The sequence below is a fragment of the Eretmochelys imbricata genome, chromosome 7, assembly GCF_965152235.1.
Source record: "Eretmochelys imbricata isolate rEreImb1 chromosome 7, rEreImb1.hap1, whole genome shotgun sequence".
NCBI classification, from domain to species: domain Eukaryota; kingdom Metazoa; phylum Chordata; order Testudines; family Cheloniidae; genus Eretmochelys; species Eretmochelys imbricata.
In genome coordinates this window covers 111546123-111572189 of record NC_135578.1, presented here as the reverse complement: position 1 = coordinate 111572189, position 26067 = coordinate 111546123, and the positions used below count along the sequence as shown (strand labels likewise).

The following is a 26067-nucleotide window of genomic DNA, read 5'->3' as shown; positions in this document are numbered from 1 at the left end:
TATTTGTTTTGCTACATCTGTACTTATGTGACTATCCCTGTTGTGAAGTTTTATTACATCACCAACATGATTTAGGGATTGCTTTATAAAAAGAATTCAATCTTGAGCAACTATGATTTAGAACAACTGTTGAATTTTGCATTTATGGTCCCAAGCAATCTACTCCCATGAGGTGACATAGAAATGCTTTTTTTTATTTAAAGCACTTTTTCTCCATCCAGCTTTAAGGCCCTAAGCCTGCAATTAGGCACAGACAACTACGGGGCTGGGGCCTTAGTGAACATGTTGCACTTGCTAGGTACTTAAACTGCTTTTTAGCATTGAAAATACCATTCAGAATAAAATCACTCATTATAGAGGAGGAGGGGACATTAACTTTTTAAAGAATGAAATAAAACTTATCCAGGTAAGACAAACAGGAACAACCTGCACTTTCTGACAGTGAGAAGGCAATAGACATTACAAAAAATCAGCCAGAAGCAAAAATCCAACATAGAAAATTTCAGCCCAAGCAGGTAAGGTTTTGGCAAAGTTATAAGCCGTTGAAAACAGGGTCTTATAAATGGGAGGTGTTAGGTTACCAGCGCTGACTATAATAATTTGTTCTTATTTTCATTAGAATAATGCTACCTTCAGTGAATCTTTCCGCATCATTTTCCGGCGAGGCATTCATACTTACCATTGGCGTTCTGGGTTATTAAATTCCTAGCTCACTTTAATTCGTGAAAGTAAAACTAATATCATGCTAATACTCTTTGTGAACATTTTATTTTCTACTATATACTCATGTTCCAAAGGATTTAAGTGAGGACAAAATAAAATGTTAAATCAGTCCAATACGTCCTATCAACTGCCCTCCCATTAGTTAAGCTGTCCCTTGAGCTGCCCTGTCAGCTTTGTAACAAACTATAAAATGGATGCCTGCAGTATTTGGAGTTTGTAATTTCATACTAATGCCAGGCAGTGAAGTGGCCTTATATGCATACATATGCATCACCCTACCCGCATTGGAGTCAATAGGACTTTGATCATTTTACCTGAATGGGAGCAGGACTGAGCCCTTAGTCAGGGATGAAATCCTGGGCCCATGGAAGTAAATGGCAACACTTCTATTCACTTCAGTGGGCCAGGATTTCGCCCCAAGGACTTTGTATCCATTATTACACATGAACAATCCTCTCTCATACTAACAGCCTCACTGAAGTCAATGGAGCTATTTGAGTGAGTGGGAAATATTTGTGAGAGTAGGAGTTTGCACAATTATACTCTGATTTTCTATTTCCCATATTCTTTATGAGTTTGATCTTACACCATGCAAGTCAATAGGAGTTTTTACATTGACTTATACGGGAGCAGGATAAAACCCTCTATAACTTTCTAACATCTACCTGTATCTGCTATGTTTATTACTCAAATTTGCTGTGGGGAAAAAAGTGCATAGTTAACAACATAGTTAACTTTTTGCCACAACTAAAACGCTCACTGCACACACACATGCATGCATACAATCAAAATGAATGGGCATTTTAAATTCTTAGCAATTATGCATCACATTTTGGAAAATTATGAGTCCATAATAATCAGATTATGCAAATAATTATCAGATTATGCAAAATTATGTTCACAGCAAATAATTCTGTTTTGTTTCATTGCCCAAATCATCCAGAGAAACGATGGAAGGCTTGTATTAAAGCAGAATAATGTAATGCAGAAAAATATAAGTATTGTAAATCAAGAAATCCTAATATATTGCATAGGTTCCATGTATAAATATAACAAGGAGTCCGGTGGCACCTTAAAGACTAACAGATATATTTGAGCATAAGCTTTCGTGGGTAAAAACCTCACTTCTCCAGATGCATCTGAAGAAGTGAGATTTTTACCCACAAAAGCTTATGCTCAAATATATCTGTTAGTCTTTATCTGAAGAAGTGAGGTTTTTACCCACAAAAGCTTATGCTCAAATATATCTGCTAGTCTTTAAGGTGCCACCGGACTCCTTGTTGTTTTTGTGAATACAGACTAACACGGCTACCCCCTGATACTTGACATGTATAAAAATGGCACTAATTGTCACTTCTGGCAGTGAGTCTCATCAGAGAGGCCAAGGATTTATGAGCATATGATTATAAAATCCCATAGTGTTTCGGATATTTCTTTCCAGCTTCCTTTCTCTGTCTTTGAGATTTGCTGCTCTTGCAGGACAGGAAAGATCTCATGTGCTCAGAGATTTTGTAATTCCTTGGTGGCCTCTAGGAGGTAAATCTTTGAAGGTGCAATATACCATCAAATTTTAACACCTTTTTGTGAGGCTTAGGTAGAAATTATAAAGTTCTACAAGCACATACATGCTGCAGTGGAGACTTGAGTGGACTACCTGAAGAGGACCTTGTTTAAAGGATGGTTGGGGCAAATGTTTTCCTGAATGTGCAGGACCTACACTAATATTTCTCAGAAAGAACAGGAGGACTTGTGACACCTTAGAGACTAAGAAATTTATTAGAGCATAAGCTTTTGTGGGCTACAGCCCACTTCATTGGATGCCCACGAAAGCTTATGCGCTAATAAATTTGTTAGTCTCTAAGGTGCCACAAGTCCTCCTGTTCTTTTCGCGGATACAGACTAACACGGCTGCTACTCTGAAACTCATATTTCTGTATCTTCCAAAAAATTCACTTTAAGGCATTTGTTTGTGTTTGCTTTAGGTGTATAGACGTATGTGTGTGTGTATGTGCGTGTAAGTGTTTGACTGACAGCTGTGGAGAATGAACTCTTCAATTTATTCATGAGTCAAGTACACCACAGTCAGCACAACTGTCTCGACCCAGAGCCGGAGGGTGCAGCTGGTAGTTCAAATCTCTGTACTCTGCTTAGTCCTTGGCCTCTTTGTTGAAACTACCAAAAAAGCACTACTAAGTGTAGCAGTGGTTTTTGTAGTGTGGACACTTGGGCCTGGATCCACAAAGGTACTTAGGTTACTAAATCTGGGGGTGAGGTGGAGTCCCAGTTTCAGGTGCCACTGCACTCCACAGCACTCCTGCCTGCCTGCCGGCTACCCCTTTAGGCACCTAAACTTGCTCGGTGATTACATTTTTGCAGTAAAAGTTTCCTAGGTGTCTATGTTTCTGCCTCTCAGCATGCAAATTGCTGCCTCCCTTTAGGTGCCCATGCACCTATCTCCTACCTAAGACCCAAAGCAATCCATGGACCAGGGAAAGACAGGCATTCGTCTGCCTAATTCACAGAAGGGACCCAGTCCAGTAGGTGTGCTCAGAGGTTGCCTAACTCACACTAAACAGCTGTGGGAAAGGAGGACCATCTTCCTTATAATGTTTAGCCCAATGGTTAGAGCACTCACTCAGCATGTGGGAGACCCATTCCTCCTGATAAGGTGAAGGGATTTCAGCAGGGATCTGGCACCTCTCAGGGGAGTGTCCTAATCACTAGTTTATGAAATATTCTGATGGGGGTCTTCCTCAATCTCTCCGTGTGACGGTGTTCCATTTCAATTAAATAATTGAATAGTTAAATATGAAATGTGCAAGAGAGATGACTGTATCCCAGTGGTTAGAGCACTCAGCTGAAAGGTGGCAGAGTCCTGCTCAGATCTCTTTTTCACATCAGGCAGAGTAGGGACTCAACCCAGAGGTCTCCCATATTCCAGGTGAGTGCACTAACCACTGGGCTACAGGTTATAAGGGAGGCACTCCCCACAAACCATTTTCTGTAGATTTAGGTGGAATCTGAGCACGCCTACTGGATTGGGCCCTGCACACAAATTAGGTGGGGGAGTGCCTATCTTCCCCGGCTTCTCCCATTGGTTAGCATAAGCCGTTTCCTGCCTATCATGTTGAGTTTGTGGATCCACATTCTCAGGTGCCTCTCTCTCACCATTCATCATAGAGGGAGTCTACAGACCTAGCCGAGGCTTTGTGGATCGCGGTGTTGTTCCTGTGATTGTCTAGGTGCCTAAAAGTTAGGCACTGGCATACTTAAGGCCCGTTATGAATCCTGATCTTGACCACAAATTCAGTTGCCAGGGAGCAAAATTCATCTCTCACAGACCACCCAGCAAACTGCCTTCAGATGCTAACTGTTGCTAATTACCAGTTTAGACTGGATTTTGACCAGCAATCTAACGGTGAAAGGACCTTGCCCATTAGCAATCCCTGAGCCGTATACTACCCTCATTAAACTCACATTTTGGGTATAGAGTGGAGCTGATTTTAACTGAACCAGTTCACTTTTGTCTATTTATAAATAATGACCTTCATTCCTCATCTGCAATAATCATGACTATATCCTCACATCTAATCACAAACAAAATCTTCATTACAATGATCTGTGGGCCAGATGACTCCTGATAAGTACATGATTCTGCAACAGGGACAAGTATACCACAGGCTGATCAGGGTTCATATCTGTATCCAAAAAAAAAAAAAAAAGCTAAATTTTCAAAAATGCCCTCTAAATTTGCATCTATAGCTTCTTGCACGCACAAACCTGCTGCAAAAGAATGCAAATCTATGCAAAATTGGATCATTAAGGGTGTACATGAGTCGAGTGCACAAATAAGATTTACATTTATATAGAACAATTAATCCCAAAAGACCCTAAAGAATTTAACTTATACACATTCAACATTTTTTTTTTTATGCCATCACATTTTGGCCAATAGTAAAGAGTACAATGAACAATAACATTTGTTTAGCATATGATTATTGTAAATTTTTGCATGTATATACAAATTGAAGACACAACTTTAGGGTTAGGTTTTCAGAGTTAGATGCTTGTAACTGTGTTGCATTCATCTGTGCATGCTTAGTTTATAAGCTCAATTACCCAACATGCTTGCACAAATCAGCTATTTGTCATGGCACATGATCATCTAGGCATCTAACTCACCATATGCACATACCTGATTCAGAGAGTGAATTTGTGTGGGGGGTGGAGGGTGAGAAAACCTGGATTTGTGCTGGAAATGGCCTAACCTGTTGCTCACTTTAGATAAGCTATTACCAGCAGGACAGTGGGGTGGGAGGAGGTATTGTTTCATATTCTCTGTGTATATATAAAGTCTGCTGCAGTTTCCACGGTATGCATCTGATGAAGTGAGCTGTAGCTCACGAAAGCTCATGCTCAAATAAATTGGTTAGTCTCTAAGGTGCCACAAGGACTCCTTTTCTTTTTGCGAATACAGACTAACACGGCTGCTACTCTGAAACACATACATCAAAGATTGGCGTGCCTCAATTAGGCGCACACAAACGTATGTGCGTGTAACTCTGCTCCTCTAACTTGGAATTTCTGGCCATTAGCACAAAGTTGAGCCTTCTGAAAAGGTAACAACTCTCTAACAGAAGAAATACACAGTAAAATACAGCACTTAGTAAATTAGTGCCCTGACTACCTAATGTTGTTTTCAAAAACCTATAGGGAAGGATAATCCTATAATTCTTCAGGATATGCACGCTGTGTGAACCTATTACAAAAAAAGCCTGCATGATGCACAACAGTCTGTTTACTTGTGGCTCACACAGGAGGGTTTAACATGTGGTAGAATAGGTTGAGGCCAGTCCACTGATTAGTACTAGGATCCTGTATGAAATATTTAGGATCTTATTCTCCAAAGTAAAGAATAAAATAAACAACACTTCGGACTCCCATTGATTTTGAAGGTGAGGGACTAAAATGGGGGACAGCATCTTACGTTCCAGAACTGAATAACAGATTGAAAAAAGTGGTTGAGTGGAATGGTTTAAGGGCAATGCAGAGATCTATTATTCAGGTGAGGCAGCTGATTAGAAGTCATAGGAGAAAAGGTCAGTAGGGAATAACAGAGATTGATTTATTTCCAGTTCTTGATTGTAAATGTGCACTGAAGACTATAGGTATAGAATCATAGAATCATAGAATATCAGGGTTGGAAGGGACCCCTGAAGGTCATCTAGTCCCACCCCCTGCTCGAAGCAGGACCAATTCCCAGTTAAATCATCCCAGCCAGGGCTTTGTCAAGCCTGACCTTAAAAACTTCCAAGGAAGGAGATTCCACCACCTCCCTAGGCAACGCATTCCAGTGTTTCACCACCCTCTTAGTGAAAAAGTTTTTCCTAATATCCAATCTAAACCTCCCCCACTGCAACTTGAGACCATTACTCCTCGTTCTGTCATCTGCTACCATTGAGAACAGTCTAGAGCCATCCTCTTTGGAACCCCCTTTCAGGTAGTTGAAAGCAGCTATCAAATCCCCCCTCATTCTTCTCTTCTGCAGGCTAAACAATCCCAGCTCCCTCAGCCTCTCCTCATAAGTCATGTGTTCTAGACCCCTAATCATTTTTGTTGCCCTTCGCTGGACTCTCTCCAATTTATCCACATCCTTCTTGTAGTGTGGGGCCCAAAACTGGACACAGTACTCCAGATGAGGCCTCACCAATGTCGAATAGAGGGGGACGATCACGTCCCTCGATCTGCTCGCTATGCCCCTACTTATACAAATGAGTAAAATGAGCAGACAGGTTAAAAGCAGAATAAAAATATATTTATGTTCACATCTTTGTTAGCATTAATGCTTTTTATTAAGAGTGTATGTTAGCCAATTTGGTTAAAAAGCTGTGTTTCATTTTCTTTCCTATAAACCTGGCTCAACTACTAAGAAGATATAGGCATCTATCCCTGCTACCTTTACAGCGTGTGATACAATAATTTCAATGTATAGCTTAGAATGACTGTTTTTAAGTTTTTATTATATTTTAGTCATTTATGGATTCCTCTCTATTTCTTTCATTTACTGCTGGTTATGGGAAGGAAACTATTCCCATGTTGTTATTGTGTTTAATGAAAGAATTTTCATCTTATCCTCTGTATAATACCAAGGGCTTTTGTTTTCTAAAGTTTATTTTATAATAAGCTACGTATAGGTGCAATAAGGACAGATACAAAATATCATGTCTATAAACAATAACATTCTGTTATAAAGTACACCCAAAGAGAATTTACATCACTGTAATAATGGAGTTAGTCCAAATCTACACCAGTGTAACAGCGCAGGATTGGACCCAAGGGGATTAGTTCTCCAGGCTTGCCTAGCCCGCACTGGTGTGGAGACCCTTCCTGTGTTACACAGGTACAGCACTGCTTCCACTCAGCAAGCAACCCACCCTTACACATAGCTCCCATTTGGGGCATGCGTACAAAGAGTCCTGCACCCAGCCTCAACACTGGAGTGAATTTCATAATAGTGTGATCTGGCGGATTTCTTAAGTTGATATGCAAAGGTAAAGTAAGAGAGCTGCAAGGAGAAAGGAGAAGAGAAGAACAGCTGAAGAGATAGAAAGATAGAGAAAGGGTAGAAATGATAAAAGGGATAAAAGGGAGTTGCAGAATATCTGGGATTGAGAGGTGATGTACATGTCATTGGAAGGTGAAATTAATGGGTAAGCAATGATAACACGTAGACAGAGACAGGATTCATCCAGGTTATTGTTTCTTGAGAGTGTAATTTTCCCCATGACTACTGTTGAGATTTCTTCTGCTTCCATTTTATTCAAAAGGGAGGATCTTTTCAATAGCATAAGAGAGCACTTTAAAAAGGGACATTACTGTTCAGGGCTGGCATTCTAGTACTTGGCACATTATGGCTGCCAGTATGATGGGGACATTTCGAGCTCCAGAAGTAAGATTACAAACTTTGTGCTGGAGGGGGAAATGTGGTCATGGGACCAGGATGTAATATGATAGAGATGCTGATCACTGTTAAAACATCCATCACTTTGCAGAATCTGTCAGTTTAGGTAAGAGGACTGTAATCAAAGCCATTAATAGCTCATTAGGTTTTGCTTTGGAGTATGTGGAGAACAGGTGATGAAGATGCATGTTTGAGAGTTGCTGTATCCTAAACCAATTTTCATTTGAGAAGGTAAGATTAGGTCATTTGTCCCATTTTTCTAGGAAAAAAAAAAAAAAGAAATACAAAACATCATATACCTGAATGGAGGACTTTTCAACTCCATAATATTCTTAACATTCATTCAGCCAACAACAGAAACGGCCAAATGTGGTGTCTAAAGTTAGACATGAATGGACAGCTCACAGTGCACAAAATTAAGCATGGGCTTAAGTCTTTGCAGGCTTGAGGTCTTAGACTGTAAGTTCTTTGGGGAAGGGTTTCCCTGCGCTATATTTGTACACTACCTACCACAGTGGGGCTGCGGCTTCTAGAAGCTACTACAATACCAACCATAAATAGTAATAATAATAATGCGGGGTTCCAAATAGACACTTAATTTGGTTTACTTACAATTTTTTTCCTGATTGATAAGTCAAAATAATGATCAAAATGCTTAATGAAACTATTGGTTTAATAAACGGTCAGCAAATAAAAAACTTCAATAAACTCTTGATTTAAAAATAAATTTAAAAATCACATTATTTTTCAATAAAAAATGTAATGAAAAATTAGGAAAAGTTAGTTTTTCACATAAAAATCCTTTCTAAAAAAAGGCAGGGTTTTTTTGAGTGGAGAAATACTTTGTAAAATTTCAACCAGCTCTGGTAACTACCAAACTTGTCATTTTCAAACTTAAAAGTCTTAGACGTGAATGTCTCTATATCCAATTACTAATCTCCTGAGGCATACACTTCCCTTACTTTGTGTATATGTGTGTGTGTTTCTCTTTCTATTTGATATGCTTTCTGTGGGAATATATTAAATTAACTTAGTTCATCGTGGTAAAATATTTATTATGTACGTGGCACTCAAAATGTGCCAAGTGGTTTACTGAACAAATAATACATAGGGTGAAATCTTGGCCCCATTGAAGTCAACTGGAGTTTACTTAGCTCTTTTGGTGCAAGGCCTATCTTTTTGTTCTGTTGGTTACACTACCCAGCACAATGAAGCCCTCGCCCATGACTTGGTCTCCTGGGCACTACTGTACTGTAATACAAATAATAATGACTTCAACGGAACCAGGATTTTATCCAGCATCCCCATCCCACTAGAACACTAGATAGGTGAACTCCATTTGCCTGAACTAGTTTTACATTGATAAAAAGAAAAGGAGGACTTGTGGCACCTTAGAGACTAACCAATTTATTTGAGCATAAGCTTTCGTGAGCTACAGCTCACCTCATCGAGTATGCATCCGATGAAGTGAGCTCTAGCTCACGAAAGCTTATGCTCAAATAAATTGGTTAGTCTCTAAGGTGCCACAAGTACTCCTTTTCTTTTTGCGAATACAGACTAACATGGCTGTTACTCTGAAACCTGTCATTTTACATTGATATAACTCCACTGAGGTCACTGGAATTAGTTCTGATTTACATTGGTGTAAGTGAGATCAGAATCATGTCCAACACCTTGTAACCAATGTTAAACTATTTAGCAAATAGCAAATAATATTCTTTATAGTAAACACTTTGACATATTCCACAAATATAGGACATTAGAATTGCAGTTCATAGTACAATGATAATATGTCTTCTATTACAGGGTGATACATTAGAATTGTTATTACTTGTAGTTATGCCCTAAAATTAAATTATAATACTGTGCACCATCTTTAAGGCCATTTTTTGCATGTTATAGTAAGTGATGTATTTTAAAGGGAAAGAATATGATTGATTTGAATTTGGAGACAGAAATTAAGTCACCTATTATTAAGAGTACCCTTAATATGATGAACCACCTTATAAAGCAATAGCACTAATTATGCATAGGCACATTTGGCATGATTGGAAATGTTCTGATTTTCTGATCCACAGTTAGTCTTGTGCTTCGTATTTCTACAATTATTCCTATAAGAGGAGACTTTGCTGTAAAACGGTGAAACAACTATGGCTTAAGGGAATGCTGCAAATGTTACATCTGTTTTTAGTGGGAGTAATTTGCTTTCTGAGAATAGAAACTATAATCTGTCCATATCTAGCAGTTGAAATTTCAGTATTCTTTAAAGGTGTGCAGTAGATTTTGGTAAAATGGTATTTTTATAAGTCATTAAATTGGTTTTTAGGAACCTCACATTTGAACAATTATTAAACTATAAAACAAAATTGCATGATTCCTAAAACTGTAATCTGAAGTTTTACAGTCAGCTATAAAAGGCTGTATTATTATAATATACTAAAGATGCTGAGACTATTAAAACTTTTAAAAAAAATGAACTGTAAAATCTTTTATTGCTGATGAAATAACTCTAAACTATTATGCACTCCAATAATATATATGTATCATATTTGGGTACAATAAAAAGCATACGATTCACAAAAACATAATTTAAATTGCGATTGAACTATGCAAAATCGAACATCTCGATTTCTTTCTATAACAGAAGTTCCTTGAACCTGACTTTCAGTATATAATTAAAAATGTTTCATGCATTTTGGGACTAATAATTAAATATAGGGGCCAGATTTTCAAAAGAGCTCTAGGGCACTGATCCTCAGCTGAGGTAAACCAATGTAGCTCCACTGAAGTCAATGGAGCTGTGCCAGTTTAAACCAGCTAAGGGTCTAGATATTTATCTATGTACTGCTGTAAAAATGGTATTGGCTATATGTTGATGGGCCCTCTATTAAAACACAGCAGGTTAGTCTGGAGAGGTGAAATTGGGAACAAATTGCGTTTGTCACGTGAACCCCACCAATTGCTACTCTCTCATAATATATAACTCCCAGATAAGAATATACAGCACCATTAATGACAAAACCAGCACCCCTTTAAATATCCTCCTGACATGGACACACAAACATACATATATTACATCAATTCCTATGCAGAGTAATATCAGGCTAGATCCTCAGCTGGTGTAAATTGGTCTGTTGAAATCAATAGACCGTGGCAAAGTAAATTGCATACTGAGAAATCAATATTTATCCACCAGCCTCATGAGGCCAAATTCATGCATGGATTAATTATGCTGACTTCGATAGAGTTATGCTAAGATGGTCTATTTTGTGTACTTCTGTACAATTGTGGCTGCTACAGTTAAGAGCAAGTCTACGCCAAACTACCTTCTTTTTTGGAAATCATGATGCATTATTTAGTCTCAAGTATCAATGTACCTGCTTTCACACCTAGGAACAAGGAAATTGTCATCCTGCATCAGACACAAGGTCCATCTAGTCTAATTTTCTGTCTTTGCTGGTGGCAAGCACCAGGCGCTTCAGAGGAAGACATCAAACCACTACAGTAAGCAAGTGTGAAACTAAATAGGACCTATTTTAACTATTGGGGGAAACTCTTGAGTTCTGATTCTTCTGTTCACACTGAGGTAAATCAGGAGAAAACTTCATTGAGGTCAATGTGTTGGGAGTAGGAAATCAGCCTCTTTGTTGGGAAAACACAGAATTCAGATCAATACTGTCCAAATTAGATTAATGATGAAATTTTAGATTATCTCCGACTGTCAGATACTAATGTGAAAATGCAAAGCACACAAGGCTTCTTTAGGTAAAGCAGAATTGCTGCTGAGCCACATTAAAAGATGCTCCTTTTGAGAAGAAAAGCTGCCAATACGTGTTCTATAAATCATTTGTGCCAGCACGCTGACCCCATTACGTCAGCTAATCCTGGAAATACAGAAGGTAAATTTAAATCTTCTAGTATGAAACTTTTAATCAATATTCTAAATGTTTTTCTTACAATTTATTCTGGCAGAGCAATTGGACCATTACCATGCTGTTAATCTTTTGCCACAGATTAGAACTTTCTGAATGGTTATAATGCCAAAAAAGTGTTTTCTTGAGGGACAGAGTTGGAAGGCCATTTGAACAGAGACAGTCACCCCTTGGTTGTTCTTTGCAGAATGGCAAAGAAGCAGAAAAAATAGGAAACTACACAGAAGGGCTGGAAGGTGAGGGTAGCAGCCAGACAAAGTAGCAAGTACTTCAGCACAGAGGAATAAAGTTCAGTGTGTCTTTATTCAGAGCACAGCCTCAGCATTTGTATTGTTCCCACATCAACAAAACACCTACATGCTCACTATGCTTCCTATTTATGTTCACCCACCACCCAATTACCAATCCATGAAGCTGCACACCTGTTGTAGTTTGATATTCAGAGCACTACATTATAGCTTTAAACCCTCTACCAATACCTATTTTATAGCAACATTATTTAACATTTATGTACTTGCAAACATTAAATAATTATAGACAGGATTCTGCCTGCAAGCACTGGGCAGAAACTGATTGGTGATGAGCACCTGCAACACTCTGGCCTACGAGTATAGTTAAGTGCTTCATTTGCATGATGTAGATTGTGCATAGGGCCCAGTCTCCTCAAACACCGGTGTTGCCAAATCTTGTGATTTTATCACAAGTCTTGCAATATTTGGTGATTTTCTTAAAGCCTCAGCTCCTGGAGTCATGGGAATACATGCAAATCTCAGCTTTCATTTTTAAAAAAAAGTTGCTTGCATCCCTCATTTGCTGAGGAGAAAAGCTTGAAAATGTGACTCACGTGTATTTTAAAGTCTCAAAAACTAGAAGGCAAATAAAAAGACCCCCATTATTATTTTTTAAATTTCATTATTTTAAGCAAATATCATGATTGTTTGTTTCTGACAATCTTTGAACGCTTGAAGTTGACATTACTGAAATATTCCCATTTCCTTCTGCCTTTTTTTAATATATGCTTTTGAGAGTACAAGAACAAGTGCACAAGTGGCCCCACAGTTATTTGCCCTCAGTCTGAAGGACCATGCTTTGTACTGAATTATATTTACATCCACTGTCCACATTTGTACAGGAGCTCAAAAATCTCACACTCCCTTCAGCATGCTGTACAAAGGCTTGAAGGATCAAGGCCTTTATAATGAATGCCCTAAGGGAACCTGCAACTGATTAGGAAGTAGCTGGCGTTTGTTGTGCAAAATTTCGGTGAAAACAAAGCAATTTCTGTTAAATTAACACAATCTTCAGTTACAAAATATTTACTAAAACATTCCACCTCTCTCCACGAGAGTCATTATTAATTCTTCTTGTTCTGTATTTACTCATATCATAGATCAGATGTATACAATAATTCATATAGCATTTAAATATCATATTACTATGGCCATTTATTTCGAGGTGGTTGTCCTACCAAACTTCATTATTGGCCTCACCTTGGCCCTCTATACATCCAAAGACATTGGGGGAAAGTGATTTGATACTAAATCTTGAGCAGACTCACAGCACCAATGGAGATATGCTGGGTGGAGTGCAAGGTACATTTCTGGATTGGAGTGCTGCTCGGGTGAACAGATGTCCTGATTTTATAGGGACAGTTCTGATATTCTGGACTTTGTCTCATGTAGGTGCCTATTATTCTTCTGCCCCCGGCCCGATTTTTCACATTTGCTAACTGATCATACCAAGGGCTGCAAACAGGTTATGCAGAAGAACTAGACTAGGTGCCAAAGATGGCAGTGAAAGAGAACTAAACACGGAGCAAAGCCATGAGAAAGCTTTTTTTAAGTATTACTTGAAAACAGTTTGTGCACACAAGGCTCCAGCTACTAATACTAACATTCTTTTTTCTTCTTTTCATGTGTGTTTTGTACACAATATTTTATGGCCTGATCCTTTGAGTGCTGAGCAACAATTATAAAGTGCTGAGCACTTTACATAGATCTAGCCACTGGTCACTTTTTTTTTTTTTTTTTTGCATGCATTGGGGAACTTCCCTAGAAGCAGGGTATATTGAAGTGCCTATAAGTATTGTTGAAGTCAGGCATCCACCTGATAAACATGAAGTACTGAGATAATTTTGGGACATAATAGAGTACATTATGCTAATAAAGTAATTCACTTGCAAACTAGCAGAAAACCTAAAGCAAAAGCTTCCATCAGAAGTCAACACTTCAGTATTTCAGTTTGAAAAAGAAATGACAAGAATATTATAATTCAAGAACCTGGAGAGTTTCTGTAAGTGGTAATTTTACATGAAGAACAATTTTAAAATGATATCACTATAGCAAAAAATGATTTTAAACCTCCAACAAATATTTGAAGTAAATACTGACTTTAGATAAGCAGCAAGTATCAAATAGCTTGTTTAAACATCCCCAGCATTTCTAGCACCTTGAAAACGTGTGTGTACCAGAGATCATACAAATTGATTAAACCATTAATGTCTTTTCCATATGACCTCTTTGAAGAAGTCAGAAAAAATGTACCAACAATAGCTCAGCCAGTGTCATTCTTGTTACTAATATGACTGCCAATTATTTCTGACATGGCAGTTTGGCAGGCTATCTAATGCCCTATATTCTACAACTTCAGGAGGTTAATACTTAGTCATTTCTATGACATTTTATACTAATCAATCCATTCCTCACCCCACCCCCCCTTTGTGTTGTATAAAAAAACCCAACCCTGTACCTATCATGATCTGAAGACTTAACATCATCTGAATGATCATTTTCATTTTCGCTTAAAATGTAATTGTCTTGTTGTATTGATACTTTTGCCTTTAATTCTTCGTTTCGTAATTTTTATGCTGTGTTCTCTTTTTTTGAAAAGAGTCTTTGATCTCCCACACGAAGACGATAACAAAGCCCCTCAGAATGCTCTCGGTAGTGCTAGTGCAGGTTCTGAAAATGTTACAAGGGAACACGTCTCCTGGGAGGCGATCATACGAACAATACAGCTTGTCGAAATGTACTACACATGTCTCCACGAGCTTGGTTCCTTTATGATATTTTAGCGTTTAATTTTAAGTGTCATATTCAAAGTAGCACCACATTGTCTGACAAATGTATGTTCAATAAAAACCAACAGAGTAACCTTCATTTGATTGCTTTAAACTTTCCATTATTAAATGCTTGGCTTCAGTTATGAGGCAAGGAAGGTGCTGATACTGGAATGTTACATCTCATAAAAGATAAAGCTGTTTGGTTCAGATAACTTCAGGTACTTCTGAAAACGGATATAGCTACATTCCTAAACACTAGCAGGTCAGTTCTGTGAGGTTGACTGTTCTCCACAGAGACATTTACGCCTATGTCACTCCTGACCTACTGTATCAGCGGTACTTGTGAAGTGAAGATATTGCCCCAAACAGTGCTGATTGACTGAGATGATAATGTGACTTTTAAAATGCTAGAGGACTGGGGCAGGGAGGGAGGGAAGACAGTGGAGGCTAATTCAGTTACTTGGAAAAACGGCTTGATTTTCAAACGTGTTGAACATTCAGAACTCCAACTGAAATCAATGGGATTTAAGATAGTCTGCCATTTCCAATCCAATATTTATTATGTGTACTTTGGTACTTGTGTACGAGAGGCCCTGATCTGCTAGGGGCAGTACAAACAGGGAATATAGACATGATCCCTGCTCTAAGGAAGAAATACTCAGTTCATCAATGCAACTTATTAAATATAATATGAAGTGAATTAATGTTTTCTCCATGATTTTTTTGTTTTTAAACACAAGAATTCAGAGGTCCATTTTTTAATAGTTGTGTTTCTTTTTTAACATGAATATTTTTTTCAAATCAAGTCACTAATGCCTATGTAAATACATCCCTTGTTAATTAGCAATTACTTACAAAACTTGACTAATAATGAAAATAGATATGCAAAATCACAGTAAAAAGTAAAGAAGAGAAGTTATCACCGTCATTAACCCCAATATATCTTCCAAGTAAATGACACCTGTGCAATGTATTAGGTTTATATGAAATGTGCCCACTTGACATGCCAAATAAAGGGAGAAACTAAAAGGAGTTGGTGATGGGGAAATGGTTAGGAAAAATGAGGAAGCAGAATAAAGGCTGGAAAAATCTTGAGATATACAAATTGTCCCTGGAAATAAATGTGGACACTGATATTTTCTGACAGTAAGAATACAACAATCAAATATTTTATAAGTAAGAAAAATGTAAAAGCTATCTCACAGGGAAAGAATGACTTTCAGATCTTGGCTGGTATAGATACAACAAATCCTGCATTTTGGCAAGGGGTTAGACTAGATGATCCTTGCGGTCCCTTCTAACCCTATGATCAATAGTTTGGATGTCCAGTGTAAAACCAAATTCATGTCAGATAGAAACTTTAATAACAAAGCTGAAAGCAGTTAATTTGTGTAATATTGCTATTGTCCCACTATGAAGACAAAACTAAAAGTGGGCCAAGCAGATCTGTCCTTGAGCAAAGTCAGTATCTTTAAACAACCAGAAATCTTTATAATACAGGATTTCTAAAATCCTCTGGCTCAGAGATGTTTTCAGTTTAAATTTTCTTTCACCTCATGTTCTTCCCTGCCAAAATTCTGTGTTTCTTTCCTGCCCAAATTCTGTAATCTTCTGATAGCTGCATTTATGGCCTTGGGCAAGTGTTTAGCCTCTTTAAAATTTAGATTCAATGCCACACCATGAATTGACTAACTGAAGCAGGACACTGGGCCCAGTTCAGAGGGGAGTGTGTAACCTAGATCGTTTCCCCCTTTCCCATGTCAGTTATACCAATGTACACTCTTATGTTCACATTCACTTTTTAATCTAAATGAGTCTAAGTTGGTGTAACTAACATGATGAAGGGCCAAGAAGAAGATTCAAGGTACACTAGTTCACACTCAGTGGAACCTTTGAATTTGAATGATTGATTGCATCATCTCTATTTGGTCTATATTGGCTGGGTAGCAGGAATGCCAATTTCATATTCAAAGCTGCGGTTCCACTAAATAACTATGTCCTGTTCCTGGGTTACTGTACCAGTACAACCTATTCTTATTTATGTTTCTTATTTAAAATAAGAGTGTTTAACATATTACAAAATATGGGATAAATAACTTCAACATTAGAACCAACAGAGCAGAATACAGATTAATTCAAGCCTATCTGGGTATCTGCATATGCAGCAGGCAGGGGTGACAGATTCTATATCGATAACAATTTCCTTCTTTCCATTTTGCACATTTATATTGCTGTCTCGATGTAGCACTTACGAAACAATCTTACCTGCAGATTTGCACATGCTGGTAAATCATTGTGGGTGGATATTTCATTGTTGGTGCTCTCTGAACCCATGTTTTTAAATCTGGAAGCTGTCGTAGTTGTCGCTGTGGTGGTTTGTACTGGTAGGATTGGCTGCCACACAGTCACATCTGTACCATTGCCGAAGGCTTGAATTGCATTTTCTGTAGAAAACAAGTATAGAGAAAATTCTGCATATAAACCAATGTCACAAACAGCAGAATTGGCATTAAAAATAACCTGATGCCATAGAACAGAAATAACTCCAAAAATGCTCTCCCATGCAAAATCTTGTCCTTGTTTGTTCAAACTCACTTATTTATATTGAAAAGCTAGTTTCAATTTATTTTGAATACATGTCAGAAATGTGAATTTTGGGGCCACAGGTTTATCTACTGCTAAATTCTCCCTGAAATATTTTCAGCCATTCTTTATGGAAGCTCAAAACCCTAAATCTTCTGTGAGCAAATTAGCATTCAAAAGCTTCAAAAAACTTAACTGGTGAGACTTAAAGTACAATATGTATGTTGTGTCCTAATTCTGATAAATTATGTTATGCAACAAGCCAAACATAAATAGCAAGCAATATATTGACTTATTTCCACAGCTTGCTTTTAAAACCAATGTTCCCATAAACAAGGGACTGTTTAACTAAGATGACCAGTTTCCAAACAAAATCTACAAAACAAAGTGAGAGAAGTGTGTTTAAACTAAAAGTTTAGAATATAAAGGTTAGAAAGTTTATCAATTTCATGGGATTAAAGAGTGTGTTTATGGCAAGGGTAAATTGGTTGTGTGTGGGTTTTTTTTATACAAATGAATAGAAAAACAGTTTTTAATCAGGTCCTTGGGGATTCAGCATGGATTTAGGGATTTCTTATTCCACCTCACTGTATAAGAAACCAAACAATTTCACATGGGACTTGAATGGGGAAGTTATTAACAATACTCTTCACTGGCATCCATCTCACTATAAATTAATTTACATTTAGCCCTCATCTTAGAAAGATGCAGTTTATTCTAGAATCTGATCTTAGCGTTCCACCAAACAGAGATTGATTCATAAAAAAGGCATTACAATTGGTTGGATTGATGGGGGGCAAAGTGAGAATAGTACAAAAGGTTTTTCCTGTCCAGTATTCTCTCTTAAACAAGGTAAGCTGCAGTATTTTTCACACAGTAAATGTCATAGGAGACCAGACAATTACCTAAAGTAAGTAGTGCGCCAGCTTCTTGTTTTCAGTGCTGTAGGAGAAGCTACAGGAGAATATGGAGGCACCCTCTAGTTTTTAAAATAAAATTACTCTTATAATTTAAAATAAAATTATAATTCTTATAATTACTCTTATAACTCTCTCTTTTCTTTTTTCCTCCTTCTGTGTATCTATGTTTTTGTAACAATGTGCATGAATTTTATAACTATAACATAGCAGATGAACATAATAAGAGTAAGATGCCACGGCAAACGCTTAACTGCTCTAGTAGTTGGCTGACTGTTTCAATCATCTGTATTAACTCACTTTTGCTCTGTCTTTTCCCTTTGCTTACCAGTTCTTCCCCTCTACTCCACTATCTGGTATGTATGCCCAAACCCTCCAAAACACTTATACCCCTGGGTAACCTGAGTCCCATTCAACCCAGTGCAATTATCCAGTGCACAAGTGTATGCAGGATCAAGGTCATAGTATGCAGAATAAGCAATACTGTGTGTATTAGAAGAACATTTAAAATATTAATAAAAATAAAGTTTAATAAAGGACTTTAGGATTTGAAATGGGCCAACCTCTTTTTAAAGGTGCCACAGTTGGGAGTTATAACAGAATTAAAGGAATACTGGTTGGGATTTCAAAATGTACTATCATTTAGGCCTTAGAAATGTGGGATTCTGGCTTTTTAAAGGCTGGCCATTTTCAGGTAAGGCCCAGATTCTGCAAACACACATGCACTTTACTTTACACATGTGAGTATTTCTTTTTACTTCAGCAGGACTACTCACATTCATACAGTTATGCATGTGGTGTTTGAAGGACCAGGACCTATAATTCTTCATTTTCCAACAGCAGAATACATGTAAATAATACTATACTTAAAAATTAAAACTGATTTCTTTAGTCTCTGTTCTGAAACAAATGCTTTTTTCTCCCATGTTGAAAGGCCATTTATGAAAAGACACGAGAACACTTTTTCTCCCTCTGTGAAATGTTACTAAACCAGGAACACCTTTAATTTAAATTTTTTTCACAAAGAAGAGGTTTCCCTGTGAGGGTAAGTATAATTTTTCTCATAGTGACCTCTAATGTCACTGCTTTATTGTCATTAAACTTTTTATTCCAGCAGGGACAAAGGGATTGGTGTACACTTAAAGTCTAAAAGGAACTTGTAAAATGATAGTAATGACTAATGAACACACTTACAAATTAGCAAAATGTGAAATGTTATAAAATATGAAATGTTATATGTGTGAGAGGCAGCTTGGAGAAAGTATGGATGCTATACAGTTCCCCTGTCTCGTTTAGAATCCCACTTGGAATTGATTGCTTAACCAATGATCTACATTAACCTTTCCTGACTAGCAATCCTTCCAAGGCTTTTAACAAATAGGGCTCAACCCTGTCATCGTTCTGCACACAGAACTGATGCTTAATGGAAGTATTTCATGTTGAGAGATTGTTGGGTAGAGGCAAAAGATAAAAATGGTCTTAGGGCAGTCAACACCTTTGATGGTGTGTAGAGTACTAACACTACATGCCCAGCTAGAACAGGCATAAATAACAGTGTATGCAATGAGGCACTGCTTAAGTGAGTAGCGTAGTAGTGAATAGAGCAGAGTGCCCTATACATCTGAACACAAGGGTATACATCTTACACAGCTCTCCATATGTTCAAGAAGTGCCTCACTCATCCACACTGCTATTTTTAGCACTGTAGTGTCCTGCTGCCTTCCCATCTCCAGAGCCTTTTCCCACTGCACTGAAAGAAGCAAGCAGTGCTGAAAGGCTGACGGGTGTAATACAGGTGGGGAAAGGCTCTGGCAGTGGGGAGCTTTTGGAGCTTTTCACTGAGGCATGTAGCTACACATACCCTACAAACCACTGCAAGATTCTTAGAGACAAGGTCTTAGAGAAGTGCAAGGTCTCTGATAGCCCAGTGATGGAATTTCACTATCACTCCCCTATCCCCAACTAGAGAATGCCCTACTTCAGACCCACTGCTAATATAACTTTCTGGTTGTTTTTTTTTAAAAAGAGGTGACCAAGTTTGTGTGCTGTATGACTCCCCTGACTACCTTAAATATTGTATTGCCCTACAACAGCAATAAACCGTTTCTCTGAAATTCTGGTGTGCGCTCCCTATCATTGAGTTATAAGTGTGCTGGCAAAAGGAAGTTTGGAAAGGAAGTCTACCAAAACTGACTTCTCAGAGGCCCTCAACTGGAAGTAAGTTGGGCTATTAAAACCATAATGTAACAATCTCAATTAAATTGCTGTATCAGGATCTCATTGTGAAAAAAATCATTTGAGAGAAGTTTGTGACCAAATTTCAAGTATCTGAGAGAGTACTGATAATAAAATCCCAATTCATGTATATCTGTATAAAACCCTTCATAGCCTATTTCTCACATTATACACAAGCCACTTAGATCTTGCAATTTTCTGGTAGAGACCTTCCTTGATGGCCACCCAAAATATAATCTGTTGGTAGATGAATTTTTCCACATTATGTACCACTATTATTTGGAATTATCTCCCACAATTTCTCATGTTTACAAGCTTGAACATCAGGTAGATTTGCTCAACTACCTTTAGTTCTAGTTTCTAAACCTACTACATATCCAATCTATCAAAATGCATAGAAGTGGCCTTGAAGTATCACAATGTACTTAAAAACTAGGTGAAACAACCCCATACAGCACATGTTGCAACATGAATAAATGTATGTTTGAAGACATTTTATAATATTGTACTCACTAAGGCATGTATTGTCCTGGAAGAAATTCAGAAATTTCAAGCATTCTTCTATGTCGTTACCGCTGTTGCTGCAGTCACACCATGGGGCAACACTGAGACTGTTGGAGTCTATGTAGTTTGGTGTCATAACTGTGCCTATTAACAAAGAGCAACACACTGTACCATCAGTAATCTTTGTAATGTCCTACCCTTATATATATTACCCAAAGAAGTGACAAACATCATCTAGTGGAAGACAGAAACAGGGATGGATTAACATTAACACTAACACATAAACACTATAGGCCTGGTGCATAAGGCCCTAGCTCTCAGAATCACGTGTGGAGTGCAGAATCTCAGCTTTCATTTTTATTTTATTTTTAAAAAAAGATTCTAGCTGGTATGGTTGTGAAGAAATGTGTGAAAACTTGACTGTAGTGTAATTGATGCTGAGATGTCCACATGAGTTTGCAGACAGTCTGAAACAATAACTATGAGAGATCTGAACTTCCTCATACATCTCAATGGGGTGCTAACACCAAGACTCCACTGTTCTGAAAGGTTCTGCCCACAGTGTGGTAGGAGAGGAACACAGAAACAATATAATTAATCTTCATAACTAGCTAGAATTTATTTCCTGCAGCTTTCAATTTACTAATAACTCTGCTTTTAGTGTCAATGCCATTAGTGACTTGGATACTGTAGTGGGGTGTATGTTTATAAAAATCTGAGGATGATACCAAACTGGCCAAGGTAGCTAGTACTTTGGAGGACAGGATCAGAATTCACAATAACATTGACAAATTGGAAAATTGGTCTGAAATCAACAAGAGGAAATCTAATAAAAAGACAATTGCAAAGTACTATACTTAGGAAGGATAAATCAAATGGACAACTATTAAATGGGGAATCACTGGCTAAATGGTAGTACTCCTGAAAAAGAGCTGGTTTATAGTGGATCACAAATTGAACACGAGTCAACAGTGTGATGGAGTTGCAAAACAGGCTAATATAATTCTGGGGTGTAGTAATAGGAGTGTTGCATATACAACACGAGAGCTAACTGTCCCACTCTACTCAGCACTGGTGAGGCCTCAGCTGGAGTACTGTGTCCAGATCCTGGTGTCATATTCTAAGAAAGATGTGCACAAGTATTAGAGAGTCCAGGGGAGAGAATCAAAAATGATGAAAGGTTTAGAAAATCTGACCTATGAGGAAAGATAAAACTGTGCATGTTTAGTGTTGAAAAAAGAAAGACTGAGCAGGGAACCTAATAACAGTCTGACATGTTATTGACATAAGCTGCGACCGTATAGATCATTGTTGCAACCAAAGTCCTGTAGTGGCACCAAATCTTGTATAAAGGGGGTCAAATGAGGTGTCTAAGACAAGGTTATGGTTTGCTGATTATGATTATGTTGTCTATATGTGTGTATCATTTTTGTAGTTAAAGTTATGAATATTGGCTCTGTACTGTCTGTATTTCAAACTTGTGCTATGCTTCTGGGGAACACTCCAGACAAGTTGGTGTCAGCTCTGCCCAGCCTGCTTGATGGCCCATTAAGGACCATCAGCTATACAACTGACCCATTGAGAGAAGGCAGACATGCCTTGTGACTCAGCAGGTATGCAGGGACATGCCAATGGACAGAACTCTGAGATTTTTCCATGCCATGTGATGGACAGCTTGTCTTTGGAACAAAGAAAGAAAGACCACATGGCTAAAGAATATAAAAAACTGCTGCAGCTCCTCCATCTGGTCTTAAGTCCTGCTTCCTACCTCTGGAGGAACTTTGCTACACTGAAGCTTTGAACGAAGGACTGTTGATCCATCCCAGCTGTGGATATACTCTAGAGACTTGATTTGAACCTGCAGTTTATTCTATCAGTGCTGCAAGCCTGAACCAAGAACTTTGCCAGCACTGTATGTAATTGATTCCATTTAACCAATTCTTGCTCTCATATATATCTTTTTCCTTTTATGAATAAACCTTTAGATTTTAGATTCTAAAGGATTGGCAACAGTGTGATTTGTGGGTAAGATCTGATTTGTATATTGACCTGGGTCTGGGGCTTGGTCCTTTGGGATTGAGAGAGCCTTTTTTCTTTTACTGGGGTATTGGTTTTCATGACCATTTGTCCCCATAACGAGTGGCACGGGTGATGATACTGGGAAACTGGAGTGTCTAAGGGAATTGTTTGTGTGACTTGTGGTTAGCCAGTAGGGTAGAACCAAAGTCTTCTCTGTTTGACTGGTTTGGTTTGCCTTGGTGTGCATAGAAACCCCAGCCTTGGCCTGTAACTGCCCTGCTTGAAGCAATTTGTCCTGAATTGGCACTCTCAGTTGGGTCCCAACAGAACCAGCATCGTTACACAGTCCTAAAATATGTTAAGGGCTATTATAAAGGCCAGTGATCAATTGTTCTCCAGGTCCACTGAAGATAGGACAAGAAGTTATTAATAACTCTGCAGCAAGGCAGATTTAGGTTAGCTATTAGGAAAACCTTTCTAACCATAAGAATAGTTAAGCACTGGACTAGGCTTCCAAAGGAGATTGTTGAATCCCCGTAATTGGAGGTTTTTAGGAACAAGTTGGACAAAACACCTGTCAGGGATGGTCTAGCTATATTTGGTCCTGCCTCAGGGCAAGGGGCTGGACCAAATGACCTTTTGAGCAGCCCTAAATGTCTATGTTTTTATGACTGCATTTCTTAAACATTGCCAACAACCTATGATCTTGTATCTGTGCTTCCATTTTAATTTTTTTTTGCACAAATTATTGGATAAGTATTCTAATATTTACATTTCAGGCTCAGGTAAAGCAACAACTAAACCAAAATAAAGAATGCATTACATGTCCTAAAGGAAACACTGAAAATGCCCTCCATTGATCTAGATTATGCAGCCCTTATTCATTTTGGTGAGCACTTAGTTAAATGAGTAGACTCATTGAAGTCATTCCCAGTCTAAGTAAGCGTTCACAAACTTGAGTAAGGGTTGACCAATCATCCCCTTAATTATTTTAAATGGCTCATTCTTCAAGTATTTTTAAAAGTTTATATTCCCCTTCTGCTTTTAGTTAACTTGGTGTAAATCTGAAATAACTCCATTGATTCCAACCCCAAAAGTCAACAGAATTACTTTAGAATTGCACTAATGAGGGCAGCTGTTGGCTGAATAAGTTTTTCAGCACCTACATTCCACACCCAGTAGCCTGGAGATTTAGGGCAAACTTCTCTCTGCTCCCAACTAGAGCAAATGTATTGTCAGTGGTAGCCAGGCATGTGGAATGGATGAAGATACATATTAGAGACCCACAGTGCAGATTGAAAGAGCCAGCTTGGTCCATAGAGCCTAGAATTTATAATCCTCAAAAAAAGGGGGGCTGACAAATACCACATCAATGTGTGCAGCACTATGTGAGTGCCTTTCAGTCATACTTAGGCATTGACAGGAATATTTAAATTGTTTCACAAATGAAATGGAAGACAAAGAAAAACAAACATTATAAGCGGTCTTAAAGAAATCCTGAAGTTATGCAGAACTGAAGTTAGCTGCAAATTATAAGACTCACCCCCCCACCTTCTTTTTGAAGTTGAATGCAATCACTTTATCTACTCTCAATTTGTAACTAAAAGTTGTAGTGATAATTACCCAATGTCTACATAAAATCAGCATATGTGTAAGAAGAACCGTTCAAATTTTTTATGAAATGAAGGTGGGGAATAGAGCAAAATCAGCAAATATCACTTGCACTATGAAAATGTAACAGTAGATAAATAAGAATAGGAATGTTATTAAATTAAAATAAAGCAATGAAAAATATCTACCCATTATTTCTTTGATGATTTCAGCCCACTGTTTCAAATATGTGATATTTATGATCCGGAAAGAAGAAAGTAATGTAGAGAGAATACGAAAAAACAGAGTTTTTTAATGGAAAGAAAATAGACGAGTATCAGAAAAACTGATGATAAAAATACTTGATAAAGAAATAGAAACAATAGGGTATGAAGGAAGTTGGAAGGGCCACTAAGGTAAGACTTTCAAGAAGAAGAGGTAATAAGGCCATAAAAGTGGGTGTAAAGAGCAGGTGAAAGTGTAAAATGTGACAAGCTATGATCAGAGTCAGTGACTATAGGAAAAACAGGATGAGGAAGGTATACATACAGCATATACACTGTATATACTGGAAAAAACAGAGTGGCTGAAAAAGCAGCTAGCAGAAAATAAGTCTGTCATTCAAACCTGAGGGCAGATGTGAACCCAAGTAGATTATATGTTTGGTTTCCTGGGGTGGATTCCTTTATCCCCTGTGTGTGTGGAATTTTTTCTTTGTTGTAAGATGGCCTCTTGAAAATTCTGCTAAGGACATTAAGCAAGCAGGGTAATCATGGCAGTTGGGAGTAAAATAGGTCATAATAGCTCTGTTGTGGTCACTATTTCCAATTGTTGTATCATGTTATTTGGAGCAGGCATCAAAGTCATGCATTAGGCAGAGGCAAAACTGGCCTGAACCTCAGCATATCTTCCAGCTCGAATGAGAATATCTTTTAAGAATGAAAAAAAGTTTAACTAAGTTCCTCCAACCAAGGTGTGACCCTGAACATGTGAAATTTGACTACAGGAATTGGCCCAGGCTTAGCAGAGATTGTTAAAATTGCTAAGCACGTATGCTTTACAACAGGACTGTCAGCAAGGTAGAAGGAAGAGAAGCTCAGCAAGAATGCAGAATGACAGGAGTCATTGGGCCCAGGCCAAAAGATCAGCTAATTGTAACAAGATCCAGAATTACGTGCTTGTGACTCCAGGCTCTCCCGTATACACACACTACTGCAACAATATCTGCACAAAATATGCCTTGTGAGGGATCATATGAAAGCTAACAACATGCTGGTTATTAATATCATTGTAAAATGCATGTGTTAACCTTATGTATGAAGTTATAAACTCCCTCTGTAAGATGTTACTAAAACATGTTTAAGACAAGACAGCCTAGGTAAAGGTGATACATAGGTCTGCCTGCCCAAGACAACGGAATATGGGTTTAACCTCGTTTTAAATATTAGCAGTAAACAAAGCTATCCAGCTAAACCAATTGGGGTTATGACAGAGAATTAACATGGCTCCTGCACCCCAAGGAATCACAGAAGACTGAATTCC

The 26067-nt window shown here is 38.0% G+C and overlaps 1 protein-coding gene across 1 annotated transcript in view; it reads right to left on the bottom strand.

The window, feature by feature from the left end:
* The window catches only part of GFRA1 (GDNF family receptor alpha 1), a 194848-nt gene that overhangs the window by 15107 nt on the left and 153674 nt on the right, over positions 1 to 26067 (bottom strand). The window contains exons 6-7 of the mRNA XM_077822013.1: positions 20926 to 21060; positions 16943 to 17121 (exon numbers count right to left, since the gene is read on the bottom strand). Of these exons, the coding sequence (XP_077678139.1) occupies positions 16943 to 17121; positions 20926 to 21060 (314 nt within the window). The remainder of the gene's footprint in view (positions 1 to 16942; positions 17122 to 20925; positions 21061 to 26067) is intronic.